The sequence below is a fragment of the Buteo buteo genome, chromosome 10, assembly GCF_964188355.1.
Source record: "Buteo buteo chromosome 10, bButBut1.hap1.1, whole genome shotgun sequence".
Taxonomy (NCBI): Eukaryota; Metazoa; Chordata; class Aves; order Accipitriformes; family Accipitridae; genus Buteo; species Buteo buteo.
In genome coordinates this window covers 18,776,487-18,796,304 of record NC_134180.1, presented here as the reverse complement: position 1 = coordinate 18,796,304, position 19,818 = coordinate 18,776,487, and the positions used below count along the sequence as shown (strand labels likewise).

The following is a 19,818-nucleotide window of genomic DNA, read 5'->3' as shown; positions in this document are numbered from 1 at the left end:
AGGAGTTTTTTTCATTGCGGTGCCAGCAGCATTGTAATGTATGAGCGTCACAATTTGCTCTTCTCTAAGCCCTCTTCATTAGAATACCAGGTCTTTATGCAGGAAAGATTGATTGGAATTTTTCTAGTTACAGAATAACTGACACTTCCAAATGGGAATATTTGTTGAGAGTGTCAGAGGCTTTCAGAGAATTTAATCTTGAAGTATTGCTTGAGTAAAAGAAAAAAAAAAATCTTCAAGTGGGGAGTGAGTTGGTTTTTTTCACTAAACATTGTCTGAAGCCTGCAAATGTGATAAATAGTGTCTCAGGTTGTACATTTTCCCTAAGAAAAAATAATGTTATGTAAATCTATAAAGATACTTGAGTTACTTGAAAATATAAATGAATGTGTATCACAGATTTTACCTATATTTGACCTGAAATGGTTATTACCAAACTTCTCAAGTAAGATCTACTATTAGAAGAACTAATTTAAAAATAACTACAGAATTGTACTTTGCCTGGCATTTTAATATGACAAATATTTTCATAATTGTGCAAAGTTGTACAATGCATCTAGGCTTTAAAACTGCCACTCAATTTTCAGTTTAAAAGGCTACATGTTTTTATGTAGATAGTATTTACTAAAACGACATAACAGGTTATTTCCTTTTATGAACTTGTCCAGTTTTATTCCAACTGAAATTGATGATTAAGTTTTACTTCTTGCTTAAAATGTAGTCACAGTATTTGTAAATACATGCTAATCACTGTTTTCTACAGTATTTTTAGCGGAAGAGATTTCCAAGAGCTTCATCTACAATTCTTAGATCTTGAGGCTATACTTCTTTTATAACATCTATCCCACGTTTTCACTTGTTTTTTCTTCTTTCCATACCAAACTGTGACATTTTTCTTTGAAAGAACTATTTCACTCTTAGGTGAATTTAGGTTATTTCTTTATCTAAAATCCATTCAAATTTAATACAATATATAGTTAATACAAAAAAATATTGTCCAGTCAACTTATCCTTGCTGCTTTTGTGTCAGTCTTTGCGTGTGAGCTGCAAGGTTCAGGATGAGTTTTGTTTCAACATCATGATAACGATGTTGCATGTGATAGATGCCACTAGACATTAATTAGTGATTTGGCAAATATTTTAAGTAGGTTTCTCTTAGTTTTAGAATTTTTCAGAAGGTTAGTTTTTATAACAGTACTGGAATGACTGTTCCCTAATGTAGTGGGGGGTAAAGGAGAAAAAATGGCTTAGGCTTTTCTCTAGAATTGATGTCACAAACTGATTATACAAAAAATTTACCCTTCCTTTCTCACATTTAAAAATCTTACCTTTTTCCTGTACATTGAAAGTAATCTAACTTGTTGGAGCCATCAAGATATATGCACTTTGAGTGGAAGTTTTTTTTATTCCTGTAATTATAAACCTTAGTTTTGGTTATGAATTGTTTAACTTCTTTAAGTCCAGTATTCAGTCTCAAGGGTTAACTTTCGTACTTGCTGCTGTGAAAAAGCATGTCATGGTAGACTGTTATATGTTTACAAAAACAATATTTTACATATTTCAGATGCCTTTTCAGAGGATGCAGTTAGCTGCATTTGCATAAGCAATTCAAACCTGATTATATATTGAAAACTAAATGGTATTTTGAGGTGAAATTTGGAAGTTTAGTAGGTCACTTGTTTTTCCCTGGATTAGACTGTTGCAAATTTCAGTATGCAGTAGATAGTGCTTAAGGTAGGCTGCTTTCACATCAGTGAAATGTTTATTAAATTAATCAAATAGAGAATAAAATCTGGAGTCTGAATGAGAAGACTATAAAATCAGGCCTATATAGATTTATTTATTATTATTTATTTATTTTTGTGAAAGAATTGTTTGTCTTTATCTCATCAAGCAGCATGTTTTACCGTAATTATATAGCAGTATATTTGCAAATATGAATACATTCACTACTATATCTTGGCAGTACATGCATTAGCAATAATTAATAGAGAGTTTGTTTCATCTAGTGTCTTGTTGAAATACCAGGGTGTAAAGGCAAGTTTTCAAAAGGTCCCAAGTTTATAAACAGCTGAACAAGACTTGGTTAGGCAAATGTCTGGAACAGTAAACAACTGGTGTTTGTAAAGATTGATTACTCTATAAAAATAATCTGTTTAAAAACAAACAATTTTTTAAATATAGACACCAATATCTGTAAAAAAGAAATTAGGCATATTATCTCTATATCTTACTGTGCACAAAAAAGATAAAAAATTAGTGGCAATAAAGGTAAAAAATTAGTGGCAATGCCAAATACTGGAAAGCTAGGAAGAGCCAGAGTGACGTTTTCATTTGTAGTCTTGGGACTCTGGCAAAAGCGTGATGTTAGTCTCTAAAAATGACAACCTGTCTCATTCACATCCCAAAGGGATAATGCTGTTTGAATAACTGATTCATTCTCACTGTTTAAGGCCTGTGTTGTTTCTTGGGGCTCTATAGTGCCTCTTTGCTTGCTTGGTATGTGTGCTTAAGTATCCAACATATAACTTGGGAAAGACTTTTTGTCATAGCTCTTAAGCAATACGTCTCAAAATAGCAACTATTCGGTGTTTGAGGATGGATACAGTGAACTGTATGTCCACATTGGGAATGATTTGAAAAAAGTTACAAATGGTGTGTTTAGCTTTAATGCTGGTTAAATCTATTACAATCTACTGTTTGAATGTTTTGGCAGGTTTTGATTATGCCTGGATGTAAGGAGAGGAAAGATGGTAAAGAAGTTCTTTTTTTTGAAATATATTCTTAACAGATATAGATAGATACTGTATAGATACTGTACTGATAGATACTATAGATACTGTTAAGAATGGTAGGGGGAAATCCTGTGTCAGAGGTACATGATAGTTCACTTTGTAGTCACGTTTTCCATAATGTAGAATGCATGACTGATAATACTGCAAAATGTTATAATTTAAGTGGAAATTATCTAAGAGAATGGCAGTAAAGAAGCAGTTATAATGAGTAACCTTTGTAATCTGGAGCAGTGAAGAGATGAGGCGAACAAATAAATTGACTATTCTGGAGAGTAACATCATCTGTTGTCTTGTTCTGCGTCGAATTAGTATTTAATAACAACTTAAAAAAATCTGGGTAATTTTAGCACTTTCTTGTGATGTTTCCTGTAATTGTGATTACTATAAAAATGCCGCAAATGACAAATGCACCAAAGGACTGATTAACATCAAAATCTATATCACTTGGCATGCAAGTGTATGGTATTTGGGGAGTGGGTTTGTATTACTTAATGGCTATAAGACTAATCAGTTTTGCCAGCTAAGGAAAAGTATAGGAAATAAGCAAATAAAAATCATCACTGTTGTTTATAATAGTGTAAAATATTAAGAAATGAGAAAGCAACTGAGCAACAACAGTTCAGCTTACTGTTATACCTCCTATATGGCAGAGTAATTAACATTACTAAGCAAACTGAAAATTATCTGAACTGTTTTAAAGTACATTTTAAAATACTGAGAAGTTTTAGTTTTTAATACAGATTAAGTTTTTCTGCCCAGTCTTTTATATCTATAACATGTACTGCAAGAATTTTCTTTGGCAAAATTGCTTACTGACTTGGATTTATCATATGTTTTAGATGATTAGGTAGACACTGTAATGTATATAGCCTGTTACCTGTGACCAATAAGTGTGCTGTGATGTTTCTTCTTTAGTGACAATTATGTACCAGCTTTTCTAATAGTGTCCATTCCATCTTGTACTATCACAATATTGATTTTTACTTTTTGAAATACTACAGATTGACCTGCCTATGCAGACAGCTTTTTAGGTTTGGTAAAATTTTCCTTTGGGTATTTAGGTAACATAAGTTACAGGTAGTGCCTTCAATTCTGATAAAATATACTTGAAGCCAATGATTTTAAATTGTTTGCTAAAATGTCTAGTAATGTCTCACATAGTTCAGACAAGTTTCTCAATAATCATCCTTTCCCACTTAAGGATTATGGGATTACAGAGTTTGCATGCTTGAAAAGAAAGAAGAGATGTCAGTCAATCTATAATTTTAATGAGAAGGAGGTATGGAAAAAAAACCAAACAAACCACAAACAGACTTAAAAAGCAGAGCAAAATAAGGCATTCAGAAATTAAAAAAAAAAAAAAAAATCAGGAAACAATTTCTACTTTTCTTTGCTTTATTTAGTCCAGTCAAAAAAAAAAGCAATGAAATCCTTGCAGCAGTACCTCTCCAGAGATTTTGGCCTGGCTTGATGTCATTCTTCTGCAGTCCTTACTATTCACACCACCTTATTCTGCAACTCTTCCAAACAAACCTGTTTTCAGTTCCTCCAAATGTTCAGCACCCAAACTGCCCAGCAAAGGTTTTTGTTCTGTGGTTATACCCTTTTGACTGACAAAACAGTGTAGCTAATCAATCAAACTACCTGACTCTTACCAGGAGTCGCATGCTTTTAAACACACTACACTCTTACCTATCGTTTGCACCGGGCCTACACTGATCCTTCCATGGCAGTATGTGGCACTGCTGATGGGACTTAATGTTTACAGCTGTTGGTCTCTGAATCTGTCATTTAAGGACAGCTATAAAATACTTTCCGTTCCTGTGCTTTGCCTCCCTTTGTCTCCCCTCCTCTTCCCAGTTAACAAGGTGATTTAATAGTTGAGGTTCATATATGGGGATAATTCTTTTTGCCAAAGCAAAGATTTCATCATTATGCGAAGGGATTGTGTGGTTTCTGGACAGCATGTGCTGACATATCTTGTGCTTGTAGCAGAGGTTTCAAATAATACTATTGGTATTTACTGCTGTTCTTGGAAGCACAGCAAATACTTACATTCTAGTAATTGCCATCTTAAGTCACTGAAATGTGTTATTTTGAAAATGAAAGGATAGGAGTTACCATTTTTCATGTTTCTGTATTGTGTTTTTCTGTTCAGCTGTTTTCTATTTTGTTTTATTTATCAACTTGCCCTCTTACTCAGCTTGTCTTAGTTGGGGAGAAAAGGAGGAGTGATATTGTGCCAAAGAAAATAGTTGTTTACCACAATGTGAATATGTTATAGCTGCAACTGACTTTACTGTTTTGAGAGCTACTAATTGTGCAACACCTCTTAGAATAACATTATGAACCAAAAAGGCATGAGGAATGAGAACATGATCGTGTGTTTTGTTGTTTTACTCTTTAAATAGACTTAGGAACTGAACTGGTGGTTATTTTATTACCAAAGGGAGGTGGAGTGATACTTTTTGATTCATTTTCATGCCATAAAAAGTAGCAGTTCACAAACATACTTGTGAAGGATGAGAATGGGCATCTTTTACCTTGGTTGCCAGTTAACTGAGAAGTAGTCTCTAGTTCGCAACAGTCTCCTGTTCTATCTTTAATTCTTTGGAAAAGAACATTCTAGTCTTTTCTATGTGTAGGCCACAAGCTAGATACCCTTTTCATTTTTAGAAAGAAAGTTTTCTTGTAAAGAAAATGTACTTACTGAAGATGGTATCTCATCTATAACTGGTTTTCATGCCTTTAAAGTAACTTTTAAGAAAAGCTTTAGTTACTATTTCATTGACTTTACCATTTTTGTGAAAAACTGATAGAAGGATAATCCATTGCCTTATTAGTATGCTGTTTAAATGCCAGATTATTTTCAAAGTGGAGTGATGGTTGACGACAGAAGTCTATGTCGTAGGTATCCCATCTTCAGCACAACTGTCCTGGTTTCAGCTGGGATAGAGTTAACTGTCTTCCTAGTAGCTGGTACAGTGCTATGTTTTGAGTTCAGTATGCAAAGAATGTTGATAACACTGATGTTTTCAGTTGTTGCTAAGTAGTGTTTAGACTAAAGTCAAGGCTTTTTCAGCTTCTCATGCCCAGCCAGCGAGAAAGCTGGAGGGGCACAAGAAGTTGGCACAGGACATAGCCAGGGCAGCTGACCCAAACTGGCCAACGGTGTATTCCATACCATGGGACGTCACATCTAGTATAGGAACTGGGGAGTGGGGACAGGGAATCGCCGCTCAGGGACTAGCTGGGTGTCAGTTGGCAGGTGGTGAGCAATTGCACTGTGCATCATTTGTACATTCCAATCCTTTTATTACTACTGTTGTCATTTTATTAGTGTTACCATTATCATTATTAGTTTCTTCTTTTCTGTTCTATTAAACCGTTCTTATCTCAACCCGCGAGTTCTACTTTTTTTTTCCCCCGATTTTTCTCCCCCATCCCACTGGGTGGGGGGGGAGTGAGTGAGCGGCTGTGTGGTGCTTAGTTGCTGGCTGGGGTTATACCACAACAACAACCCCTTCCTGTCTACCAATCTGCTCCTGTTGATCTGCAGTAGTTCCTGATACAGACATAGCCTGTATGGCCCTATGCTTGGCAGAAGCTTATAGTGATGGGGACTACAACAAGATGTCCTGCAAAAATATACAGCAGTGGATGAAGTGGACATCCCTCGGTGCATGTAATCTATTAAAAAGAATTATTGATACAGCAGGATCTTTGTGAAGGCATGCAAATTGCTCTTTCTTAGGTATAAATTATATACCCAAGTCCAGAGTTAGTTGTGAAGATGAAAAAACAGATCATAAAGTTTATAGTAAAATAATTGTTCTATGCCTGTGTGTGCATATTTATAAGTCTTTCTCTGAAGAAGCCCTACTTAACTTTAGAGGTTCAAGATCTGTCTTAAAGCTTGGTGTGTAGTCCAGATTAACCAAACAAGTGGAAAGGCTTTTGAATGTGTTTATCAAAACAACCATAATGCACCTTTCCTACTTTTGCTATAACATTGCTGTGGACCATGTCCTTGTTTAGCAGCCGCTGTTGTGGCTGGCCTGTCACAATCCTTTAATAAATAGATGAAAAAATGTTGGTCAGCTGTCTGATTTAGTAATGCTATTAGTCAGCAGCTTGTCACTTAAAAGGTTTTACTACATTAACAGCCACAGAGAAACAGGTTTCTTGTGATCAGTATAATTTTCTGTGTCTCTTTTAATGTCTTTAATGCTGCTGATAGAGTTCATTGAAGTAGGAGATGGGGAAATTTCTTTTAACCTTGGCTGTTACTTTAGAAGAAAATGTTTGATGAGGTCTATTGCCCTCTCATGTCTTACTGTGCTGTGTTATGGTCTATAAATGTGATATTCCTATAAACCTTTGAGGAGAGGGTCAAATAACTCCTATTCTTAAAGTAATTGCCATTATAGTAATGAGTGTGATGACCTTATTCCTCTGCCCTTTTTATGGTTTATAAAGAAACAGCAAGGAAATTATCAGGAGCTTGTTCATATGCAAATGCAGGAAGATTTCATATTTATGTTTTTATATAAAAATTGAAGCTAGTTTTCTTCTTTTTGAAGATAGTATGTTGAAATGACCAGATGTAATGTTTTGGTTTCTTTAGCCAATGTTTTCCTAGATCAACAAAGCTAAGCCTAAGAAAGATTCTCATGTTTCTGTCCTAAAAATAGATTTTTGTACATCAGTTTAACAAAAAACACAGAAACATTTCATAGGTTCTTGAACAGCAGCTTTATAAAAATATGGTGATATTTGACACGTGACAGAACGAAGTTGTCCCTAGGTCTTAGATGCTTACATGTCAGAGGCATTGACTTTAACACTAGATTTTTTTTGTTTTATCTAAGATGCTAGAAGGTACGCATTTCCCCAGCAGATGATAAAAATACAAATTTGGACCAGGAAGGATGGTCACCTCTCAAAAACAAAGATGAGTTTTGCAACAAAAATCTAAATCTCTTGTTTATAATTAAAAGTTGTTCTTAAAATGCCTTCCCTGAGTAATTTAGGTCTGTATTTCCAGTGTTGTACTTTGCCAAGAATCTCACACGAGTTCCAGCTGGGAGGCACATTTCCTCAGGAAATTGAGTAGAATGTAGGAGTTAAAATCTTACCCTGGAAAGCCAGTCCCAGAACTGTGCAGATGCAGCTATCTCATCATAATGTTAGTAAATGAAACCGTAAAAGATGACATGTAAAGGTATATATAGAAAAGCAGAAGGAAAACTATATGGAGCCGCTTCAGTTGAAAACGTAGGAGTATTTTATATGGGCTCTTTGTGCAAAAATTCATGCTTTTTTCCCCCTTTTGAAAGGTAGCATCCTGATTGTTTTCAATTTCTTACACCATCCTGTAACAACTTAGGTTTTATGTGGTTGGCTGAATTACATTGGATTAAAGTACGCATCTTTTTACATTTTTATTGAAGGTATTCTGGATTTATTTTGTAACGGAGCAGCATGGCAGTGTTCAGCTGGGCTTTGGATGAGTTGCAGGTTTTTTAGCAACAATCCTGGAATTCAGTTGGAGATTTCCATTGATAATTTGGCCCTACTTTGATCCTTCTTTGGTTTGATAAATGAAGGAACCACAGCTAACTTTGTCCTTCCTCTTGTGGGAAAGCAGTGTTCTGTGTTTACCTTTAAGGAGAAAAAAGCTTGATATAAATATAGTGAGAGCTCAGTATTTGAAGCAAATGAGAGCTAGAGAGACTTTCTCTACATTTTAGTTTAGCCATGTATTTACCATGAGGCTGGGATTTTGTATTGAGAAGGATACCAGCTAACTTGAACATGATGGAAGACATTAAGTGGTTGCCTAAAGCAGTTGTAGATTCTTCATCCTTGTTGATAATAAAAAATTTGACTGGAGAAGTCCTTGGGAAACCTGAGCTAGTTGGACCTGCTTTGGGAAGAGGGTTGGTCTAAGTTTTTTTCTAGGTTTATAAGTTCTTTCTTTCAAATACTACTTGAGTTCCTCTACAGCAAATTGTAGAAAACTAGAAACTTCTTACATTCTATCTCAAACTTAGACTCATCCTAAATTGCAAAGAGTAATCAACCTTTCAATCTCTGTGTCAAACATAGTAACTGAACAAACCGTATACTGTATTATTCATCACTGTAATTAAAGCATCATTTTTTTCTCACTCTCATTAGTACTGTGTGTGGAAGAGCTCATTATTAGAACTTAGTTCATCAGAACCCACAGCCACTGGGCAGTTGAAGGAGATGTGTTAAATGTTGAAAATTATGTAAAATTTCATCGTCTGTATTACTTTAGGCAAAGTCTTAATAAATCATTGTTGTAATATCAAGTTAATGGCATGACTTCTACCAGATGGGTCTTTTACATTCATTCAATGCTTTAAGCCTTATAAGGATTGTCAGATAAAGCATGAGAGTAAGTAACTAGTTTTGTATTAAGAAAAAGGCAAAACAGAAATGTGCGTTAGAGACCGTGTTATATCAGTTACCTGAGCAACAAAAGCTGCCATTCAGAAATGGCTGTCAATGTTTAACTGTGAAAAGGATTAACTAGAAGTCTAAGTTGCAATGTTTCAAAACTAGTCTGCTCTGATAACATACTGAGAGCAGTGGCTCTGAGTGGCTTTGTCAGTGGGACTTGTAGCATGCTGTGGCACAGTGCCAGACTAAGTCATGCACTGGAGAAGATGTGCCTCTGTTTCTTCTTCCACTCTCATCTCCATGAATTAGTACTCCAGTCCTACATATATGTTTATTTTGGGACCTCAGCCTCTTTTGTCTCTTTCTCTTTCTAACTTCCTCTCTTAAAGCACATCACCCAAACATGAACTCTTCACCCCAAATTCTGTAGCAGCCCAGCTTGTCTTGTCACTGCTCCTGCATCTCCATGAGGAAGTGGTAGTTCTCTAGCGCTCCTAAGGCTGTGTTCCTTCAGCAGATGTTCTAAGATGAACAGGCTTGGGTACTTCCCAGTGATAACTGCCTTTGAAGGCACTTTAGCTGAGCTGCCAGGGAAGTTAAACCACTACTTTTAATGTCATTACTATACAGGTATGAGTGAGTCAGGAAGAAGGAACTACTTTGTATTTATATATGGGTATAGTTGGTTTATAACTGAAGCCCTGTTTCTCTTTTTCCCACTCATGTATTCAAAAATTGATGGGGATAGTTGTGACAGAAGAAACTCAGATGGCATTTTATATAATTACTGCTTGTTCTTGATTTAAATGTCCAGAACATAAGAGAAAGGAGACTGCGCATATGTAACAAAATATCCAGAGCATAAGAGCAAGGAGACAGTGCACGTATGTAACAGAATATAAGTTTTTGTAAGAGATTTTTGTTTCTGGTTTATCTGGACAGGATTTTACAGTGTGATCTAGGAAAATCCTTAATTATCTGCAAACACAAAATATTCTGGGAAATTTGAGGCTGGTGCTGTTTATTCATCTAAACGTGTATAGCTATCTTGTTATCAGTTATCTTGCATTAATTTGTTGTTTTAGTTTAACCTATCCAACTACAGTTGTTTTATTTTTGAAACGTGGAGTACTTGACATAAAGGCACTGAAGTGCCTTTGTGGTTTTTACCATTAGACACCTGATTCTTCCAGTATATAGGCTACAGGCAACTTATGGAGTAATTGCTAAGTATATTAGAAAAAATAAATCAAAGTAGATAGTGTGAAACTATAAAATATGACAAAAATAATGTGATGAGCACCACTTGCTAGTTCTTGATGCCAGTGCATGTTGTGCAGGTATCTTGTTTCACTATGACCTGGAGTGGGGTGAGGTCTCACTTGGTTAAGTGATTCAGAAAGAATCTGGGAATCTTTAAGTATTTAGTTAGGCTTGAGTTAATAGATCAAATCATTAAATTCCTGAACAAGCATAATGAGGAAATCTCAGGTAGAAGAACTTGGAAGTGCTATCAAAATGCTTAACTCAGCAAGTATCTGTACTTAAAAAATCCTTTTTTTAGAAGTGAATTACATTCAGTCAAATAATGGTGTTTTATACATAGTCATATAGTTGACTACTAAATTTAAAAAGAGAACCAAATACAGAAGGTTATGATAAATATTGAAAGTAAAAACCATTCCCTCTACCTTGCAGAACTTGCTATGATGTGTTTAGCATGACTCAGTAATGCCTGTTCTTGCTGAACAAGCATCTTGTCAGAGTCAAGCACTTGTTCTTCATGAAAATGCAGTAAGGAGGTAATTCGACATGATCGTTCTGTTGCAGGACAAGAATAACTAGACAACTGGGGTAATGTCAGAATTGTGCTAGGCATAAGTACTGTGTGAGGCTAGAGAAGAACTGGGTCCAAAAATCATCAAACGTGGCAGAACTGACTACTTCAGACTACTCCATTTTGTTGATCGAAATACTTTAAAACTGTTGTTTCCTTTGTAGTACCAGAATTCTCTTCATTTTACTTACGAATGTTGGTGAAATGAAGCAATAGCTTTGAAGTTTCTAATAGAGTTGTCGCCTATTGGCTCTGCTCATAAATTACTTCCTCACCTCTGGTGGTATTGAGCCTTGGCCTGTGCTTTCCCTGAGCCAGAATTCTGCAATTTTCCACTCTTAGTTGAGACTTGGAATTTAGGTGGTATCTCATTATGCTAGCAGATTCATTTAAGACTTGGATTATCTAGGGGAGGGTCTTTGGGAAAGGGTGGCTGGAGGCTAAAGCTACTCAGGTTCCTCAAACTGCATTGTTCACAGAATCTGCAAGAAAGCCGGATTCAGAGAAGTCAGTTAGCATGGTACAGAAGGAGATACTCACAGTGCTCTAGGCACACTTTTTTGCTGCAGTTGTCATCTATGTTTAATCCCTTGCTTGCCTGCTGATCCTGTCTTTCTTTTACTCTGCATATCAGCAACTCTGTTTTTACCTGTCTTTGCTCCTTAAGTATGTGTCCTATAATGGTTATTCCATGTGATCGATACCTTCTAGCAGTTATGAATTCAGTGACTGATTTTATGGGGATGACTTTGTCTTAGTTATTCTCTTTCTTGCTTTGTTTCGTTCTGGTTATTTTTGCTCTGTCTTGATAACAATCAATGCATGGTAATAATCATACAAGGAAATGTAATATTGAATTAAGAACTAGTATATACTGGCAGAACATTAATGGGTGTTTCAGTTTTAATTTAAGAAATATTACTTACAATTAGCATTAATAGATCAATTATTTTTAGGAATACACAGAACATATAATATATTTGGAATCTTAGTGCTTACTTGTATGTAATATCTTCAGAGTAAGGTTCATCAAGCCCATGGAATTTAATCTGTACCTTACTGTTAACTGAAGTATCTGGCTCAAGTTACTGTTTCTTACTGTATTGTGAGAAGTATCTGGATCCAAAACATCTGTTTTCAGCAGGTAGAAACAGTTGGTTGCATGCGTAACTATTGATACAAAGGTGATATAAATATTCTCTCAGCTAATTGTAGAGAGCTGATCTCTTCTGTTCTTTGCTCAAGTGCCTGATCCGGTGTAGGCAAAATCTTTAGGGAATTTAGCTATAAATATATGTGTTTATTGTGCAAGTGAGAACTATAGTTTGAAGATTTTTTTTTTTCAAAATATGACCAAATTCCTTCACAAAATTCTTGAAGCATGACCAACTTCAAAAAGAACAGAAATATATATTCCTGTTTACAAAAGCCGTATTCTGCCAAAAATCATATCTCTTCTCCAAAGCATAGTGAGACAGGGGACTCTTTTTATCAATAAGACTCAGGAAAAGAGTATTTATTTGTTTATTTTAGCATGAGGATAACAATTTTATCCTCTGTTTTCTTTCTGTCCCTTTCTTCAAGCACCATAGTGGGAAATGGTTTTGTCTATGATTTTCCTAAAGGGGCAGGTCAAAAGAGAACTCCTGACTTGAGTATCCTTTAATGGAATATGAGAAATATCCTTAGTATTGGGTAATAATATAAGAGTTGTCTATAACGTGGTATTTTTCCATGAGTATCTGTGTGTACAGTATCATATACATCTTTTGCTTAGTACACTTTTTAATGAAGTTGTTTGCAGTTCTCCAAAGGAGGTGGAGCTCCATAATCAAAGATTAGGCAGACAGAGAAAGCATTAGCAGTCATGCTCAGAATACTTTCTTCTACAGTTCAGTAAGCTTCTTAGTGAACTATGCAGCAGTAGAAAATAAAGCTGTGGAACTTACATTACAGGGCAGAAACTAACTAGTAATTACCTGAGATTGTAAAGATTAGTAAGTTAAAACTCTTGTGTTTTGTGCAGGGTGTAGCTGGGAAAGACAAAACTGTGTTTGTGTCTTAGAAAATAAAATATCTCTAAGAATCTAGCCTTTTGTATTTTTTTAATATTTTGTAGTGTGCGTGCCATCTAAGACTTCAGTACTTTGCACCATTGTAGTGAAATGAAAGAATGAAAAGATTTTTTGAATTGGTTTAAACCAAACCTCTGCATAACAGTTTTGTGATAGTGTATTACTTCCTGTGTTGTACACTGCTGCTGTGTTGATCTTTATTTTTTTTAAAGATCTTTCTCTAACGGTTTTGTATTCTACTCTGTGTAATTCTGTGTTACTGATTTTTTTATTATTATTATTTCCTCTAAAGAAATGGGGTTTTTTTCAAAATCATTTGTCCTTACTCAAATATGCTGCAGTTCTTCTGGATTTGCTGACATCTTGAAGGAAGTAGCAGCATTTAGAGTACCGTCTCGGTACCAGTCATCAGCAGCTCCTGGGGAGTTCCTTCAGGCATTGTATTACAGGCTTGTCCAGAGAAAAGTCATTGCTGAGCAGCTGATCCTAGTTTCTGCCTGGCTCAGAATGCTGTCTATATTTCCCCCTCAGATATGAAGGGTTGCTTCCTTGTGTCATAATTCAGTCATAATGGCGGATCCAACTAGTAGAAGTGACTTCCCCCATTTGCTTTTTTAGCTGTACCTAAAATATGATGTTCAGTGAGAGATGTACAAAAAAATGGAACTTTATTTACTATCAGTAGAAGTTTTTTAAAATTGTTTTTTAGAGACCTTCAGCAGTTATGCTGATAAACCCTGTATTTAGAGCAGTAGGATACTATTTTTGTAGTGCAGTTTTTAATTTAGTCTTTCTTGTTGAGCATAGTGAATTAAAAGATGTAAAAGAATGCAGCTTGTCTGACACTTTCCAGAATAAGTGGAAAAAAAACCATTAGAGAGGTATGTGCAATTAAATGGCTTTCTCTTTGTTTCTGTACCCCCTTTTTTAAAAAGAACAAAACAAATACTTTAGATAAAAGTTATCTTATGTGCTTATTTGGTTGCTTGCAATTTTCTGGGGGAAAAATCCATGTATGTTAATAGTTTTAAATTTTTTTTTAGTGAAGAAATTATTTATAAAATAAAGTTGATTTTTTTGCTAACTGGGAAAAATAGAAAATTTCTAGTTTGTTTCTCATGATAAGAGATGCAAATTGACTTGAATTCCTTCTTTCATTATTTAGTATGTTTTAAAAAAATCTCCTGTTTAGTGTCCTACCTGGATTATAAAGAAAATAATTGGAGTCACTTTTGAGACTCTGAAAACGCTTGTATTTGATAGCTTATATAAAATAGAGTTGTGATATGGATCCAGTCAGTGTGGGTAAAAGCTTATTACACTTGGTTTTGATAGTACAGAGTATTATCTAAGGTCATTCCTTTCATTTTTCCCTCTGTTTGCTTAAGTAGTTTGCAGTTCATTAATAATTTGCTAGAAACATTGAAAATGTGACTTAGCTAGCTAGTTGTAAATAATTTAATTTTCCTTAATGTATTTATAATGTATTAAGCTTATTGGCAGTTCTAGCAACACTTTCATGGCTTTCTCAGTCCGCTGGCAATCCACTTCATAGGCATGATCAAGTTTTACAGAGAAACTGAGGATCCTGCATGGGAGGCGAAGGCTCCTAAATTCCCTGTTGGAGAGTTGCCAGTGATTGCTTTTCTTGCAGGCTGTTCTCAGAGCACAGGCACAGTAGCCATTGAACTAGTCATGGATCAACAGCTGGGGAAGATTCTGCTTCCAAACCTGCTTGGGGCTTCCTTGGTTGTCAGACCTCAACTGGAAGGCTGTGTCCTCCCTGCAGGCAGGGCATGAAAACAGTCCTCTTGTGCAGCAGGCAGTCTGAGCAGCTCTGGATCAGTACAGATGACTCTTAGCACAGCTCTAGTGCTAGCACTCCGCATGAGGCCTCTCTTATGTCTGGCTGGAAAAATGTGTTTTGTGCACTACCTCCTCTTAAAAAGCAAACCCATCATTTTCTTGCTCTTTTAATACCTCCATTCCATTTTCGGGGCGGGGGGGGGGGGGGGGCTGGGGGTCTGGAAGCGGTACAAGGTTTTAACCCGCGTGCCATTCAGACTAGGCAACAAAGATATAGCAAGGAAAGACCGTTAAAGCAATGACTCCTGGATGTCAGAGACAATCCGACTCTTCCCATCTTCCTTCCTGTTTTGCATTTGCTGAACTACCCTTCTGCAATCTGAGCTGGAAACTCCTGCAGAACAGCATGGATTTGTATGTCTGACCCAGGCTCTGCAATCCCTCACAAGGTTTGGGGACTTTACTAGTAGTTAATGTGATACTATGTCCAAACTCCTCCTGTGTGCTGCATTGCTAGGCCAACAAAGGAGTCTTTATATCTATGTATAGAAATGCTGTATTTCACACTGGAGTGCAGCTTCCTCAGGAGGCTGGTCATGGGCAATATGCTCTGTCTTTTTCCTTCTTAAATACTTTGGCTGGCAAGAATTCAGCTCCCTAGCTCTTTCCTTCATTCACACTTAAGAGCTTGTATCAGTAGTTGTCCACTGAAGGTCTGTAAATAAATTCATAAGGCAGATGAATATGGTGAAAGGAGTTAATTCTGAATAAGTCAATCAATGGTGGCAGGAGTGAAGAGGTGCTGGTTCCTATCCTAGCTGCACTACTTATGCTAGGAGCATCATGGAGTATGTGGCAGACAGAGGGGCTCTAGGGTCACATCCAGAGTCCAAAGAGAACAGGCGTGTCCCAGGAAGGTTGGCTGTCAGGAACAGTTTTGTGAATGTCTTTAGAAGATAAAGTAAGGATAGCTTGCCTTTTTTTTCTTTTTTTTTTTTTTTTTGTCAAACAAAGCAACTTAACTGCATTAAAATAAAATGGGTATGTGCTGCTGCTTGCTTCTGAGGGCAGCAGCATCACTTTTATTGGCGATTACACTAAGGGCAGCACCAAGTCTGGATCTGTTCCATCTTTTTCCTGCTGAGAATTTTGGAATAAATGATGTGCATGTATGACCTTTAACTATAATGATTAGATAGCATATTGCTTTGTGACTCACATTGTTCATTGCTGTTGCCATGGCTGTTATAGCTACCTTGAGATGTTTACATGAATATTTTTGTATAGAATTGAACCGATGGTGTTAATAAGTGTTTGGAATCTTTGTTTGCATCATGAGCTGTGTTTAAAGGCAATGTTTTAAAAAATACTGTCTTTGGAATTTGTTCTCGTTCATGGGAAATGCTGCTTAATACTTAGAAAGCTGTTGGTGTTCTTACCATGAAGCAGAAACAAATCTGTTTAGCTGTAGGCACTGCCTCTGCAAACTGCTATCATTTTCTTATTCAGTCACAAGAATCTAATGTAAATCCTGGTTGTCATCCTCTTTTTTTATGTTGGGGGGGGGGGTGTGTGTGTTCGTTTGTTTGTTTTTTAATTATTGCAAACTGCAATAGCCTTTGTCTTTCAATTCATAACAACACCAGGAGAAACATACCTCCACTTTTAACAGAAGCTATATTTTATTTATCAGTATATGCTTATTTTAAACCTAGTTGTGCATATATAGCCATATCTGCATAAGATAATAAGTTTACTAGAGCAAAAATATTTCTATCATGTTCGTTTTTTACTTAAGATTAGTGTGTTCTTCCTGGATTATGACTTAAAAAATAGATAAACTTCCACTTATTAATGCAGCATTTTCATGATGATGAAGGTTGTTTACCAGGCAGTCTCAACTTTTATTTCCAGTACAAATAACACTGATCAGGCAGGGGTTTTTGTTTTTGCTAGGGTGACAAAGTTAAAAGATCTCTTTTAGCTCTGTTAAAAGTGATGTAATGTTTGAATCATTAAAATTGCTTATTCTTTCCATTTTCAGGCCTTTATTTTGGTGTTAGTTTTGTTACAGAAGTTACTTTAATCTGCAATAAACTTTTTTTTTTTAATTAATGTCCTTGTGCTTTGTATTGCGTTCTCAAATCTGTTATGTGTGGTTTTTCTTTATCTGTCTTTCATTCAAAAACTGACAACCAGACAGAAAACGTGTAGCATTTACAGTTTTGGTCTCTGCATGTATGTGGCTATGTTCAGAAATGATACATAAGTGCTCTTTTGATGTGTAAACTAATTAGGTATTGCTGCTTCCCTTTGTAGAGTGCTCACTTGGCCATGATCGATACTCTTATGATGGCATATACGGTAGAGATGGTCAGTGTTGAGAAAGTGATTGCATGCACTCAGCAGTATTCGTCCTTCTTCCAAGCTACAGATCTACCTTATGACATTGAAGATGCTGTCATGTACTGGATAAACAAGGTATGAGTACTGGAAAAGCAAGCTGTGATTTTCTTTGTAGTCTACATGATTCGATTAAAGGTCGGTGGGTAGGATATATATGTATGTAGGTATATCAAAACTGTGTCTACTTCAGACTGTTACTTTATCTGCTGTGTATGGATAATAAAAAGCAAAGTTTGAAGAAATAAGCTAAATATGTTATGTGAACCAAATAAATGGGAAGTCTAAATAAAATACTATAATATACATTACATATGACATGTCATGTTGAGTTGCCGTGACAGCTGCTCGAGGGTCTGTTTTCAGCTCTCTAAGAGTTGTCGTCTTCCTGTGTAATCTATCATGATTTATAACCAAGGTATTCTGTTTGTATCTGAATACATCTTGCTTGGTGACCTACCTTCACTGCATAATCAAATCAAGTAACAAGGATACACTGTTAATCAAATGTCATTGAGCATAATAATAAGGGGCTGGTTAGTTTGTACAATGTAAAGCTAACAACTAGTGAGCCCAGACTGCATCTGAAATGGACATTTGCTGATTATGCTTGATGGCTATAGTCTGAAATATTTGTTTAATCTTTTCAGTTAACTCGGTGGTAGTGATTTATACACCTTTTGAAAACTTAGAATTTCTATGATTTGTTTCATAGAACAGACCACTGAAGAAACTATTTTGTCCCTAGGTAAATGAACATTTGAAAGACATAATGGAACAGGAACAAAAACTAAAAGAGCATCACAGTGCAGAATCTGCAGGAGGTCAAAAGGTAGGTGTAGGAGTTAAAATATTTTAAACAAGAATAAGCATTTATCTGTAAGCAAAAACTACTTGCATTATAGTATGTATAGGTAAATATACATTTGCAGATATTGAACTTTTAACTGCTTGTTAAAGAAAGCAAACTTTTACTATGCAGTCATTTTGTTATTTGTTTTATTGTTTCCATGAAAATATCCATTTAAATGTAGAGTTGCACTTTTTATTCCCCGTTGTCCTTTTTGACAAATAAATCTTTCATAGGGAAACATCTGTTTATGTTAGTCTTAAGGAATTTATTAAGATTAATGAATACTTTCAAATGAATTAAAACTATAGTCAGATCTGATATGAAAAAGACCACCACATTTTTATTCATGATTTTTAATGTTTTTTCCTTGTGAATTGCATGCATCTCAAAAGAGAAATCTATATGTGGCATCATGACAAGCATTGCTCTGGCTATGATCCAAAATACCAGTTGATTACAGGTTTTATTATATATACAATAAAAACAGATTATGTTTGATTCCTTTCCTAACAGGATTTTTTTTTCCTTTTGTTTGAGCAGCTCAGTTAATTAAGTAGCACTATACCCACCAAGATACGGAAGGATAGCATTCAGTTCCAGAGTATGTAAAACTGCTTGTTTCAGAATGAGATCACTTATCCTATTGTGATATAATTATTATTGGGGAATTGGTAATCGGTTTGAACACTCTTTTGTATTATCCCTGCATTTGAAAGCAGAGCAGATTTCTTAGCTACTGCAAGGCTGTAATCCTTCAGTACCCTTCCTGGTCTGTTTTCATGTGAGCAGCTGTCTCCCTTTCAATGCTACTCTGAAGCAGTTGAGGGTTACCTGGCAAGATTAGAAGTTCAGTTTCAAAAAGCATGAATGCAATGTATGTCCTTGCACTTGTGGTTTCTTTTTAAATGTAAGGAATGATGAAGGCTAATTAGTAAATATGTGACTCAGCAAAAGAAAATGGTATTTTTTACAGTAGTAGTGTGACCCTGATGCATATATCCTGATAATGGAAAATTTCATCTGTGTTCAATAGTGGTAATAGCATAGAAATCTGGAGAATAAGATGTCCTTGACAAGTTCATTTCTCAAATTTAGATAAAACATAGTAAACAGGGGGCAGGGAGATAACCTGTGATCCTCTGTCCTCTAGTGATTTTTCTTTTTCCTGAAAATAATATTAGGAAGTTTTGTGTGGTTTTTTTAGGTCACTCTGAAAGCTGAGAATAATTTTTAAAATCCAAAGTGCATGAGAGTCTTAATGTGGTAAACAAAGTTATATTAAAGAGAACATTAGTATCAGAGCAATGCCATAAAATTATCTGTATTTGTAAAAATTCAGTAATATTTATTTTCACTTTTATTATAGTTTGCATTTTATATTGGTAATAGCAAGATAAAATTTTTAGTTTATAATTTATCTTTAATGTCAGCATTCTTGAATCAATTGCTGAAAGACTTGTATAGTCTGTAACTCTGATCCCCTAAATGGACCCAGTGGAATAAAACTTTTACATAAAAATGGTGTATGCATTTGTGGTGTTTTTCATATGAACTGTGAAGCTATAACACAGTCAGAGCCCTGCTCTGTTGGCCAATATACAAATGCATTTGCAAAAC

General features: G+C 35.5%; 1 protein-coding gene across 6 annotated transcripts in view; it reads left to right on the top strand.

The window, feature by feature from the left end:
* The window catches only part of CAMSAP2 (calmodulin regulated spectrin associated protein family member 2), a 90,421-nt gene that overhangs the window by 27,896 nt on the left and 42,707 nt on the right, over positions 1-19,818 (top strand). For all 6 annotated transcript variants that reach the window (XM_075038839.1, XM_075038845.1, XM_075038843.1 and 3 more), the window contains exons 3-4: positions 17,265-17,426; positions 18,097-18,180. In XM_075038839.1, the coding sequence (XP_074894940.1) occupies positions 17,265-17,426; positions 18,097-18,180 (246 nt within the window). The remainder of the gene's footprint in view (positions 1-17,264; positions 17,427-18,096; positions 18,181-19,818) is intronic.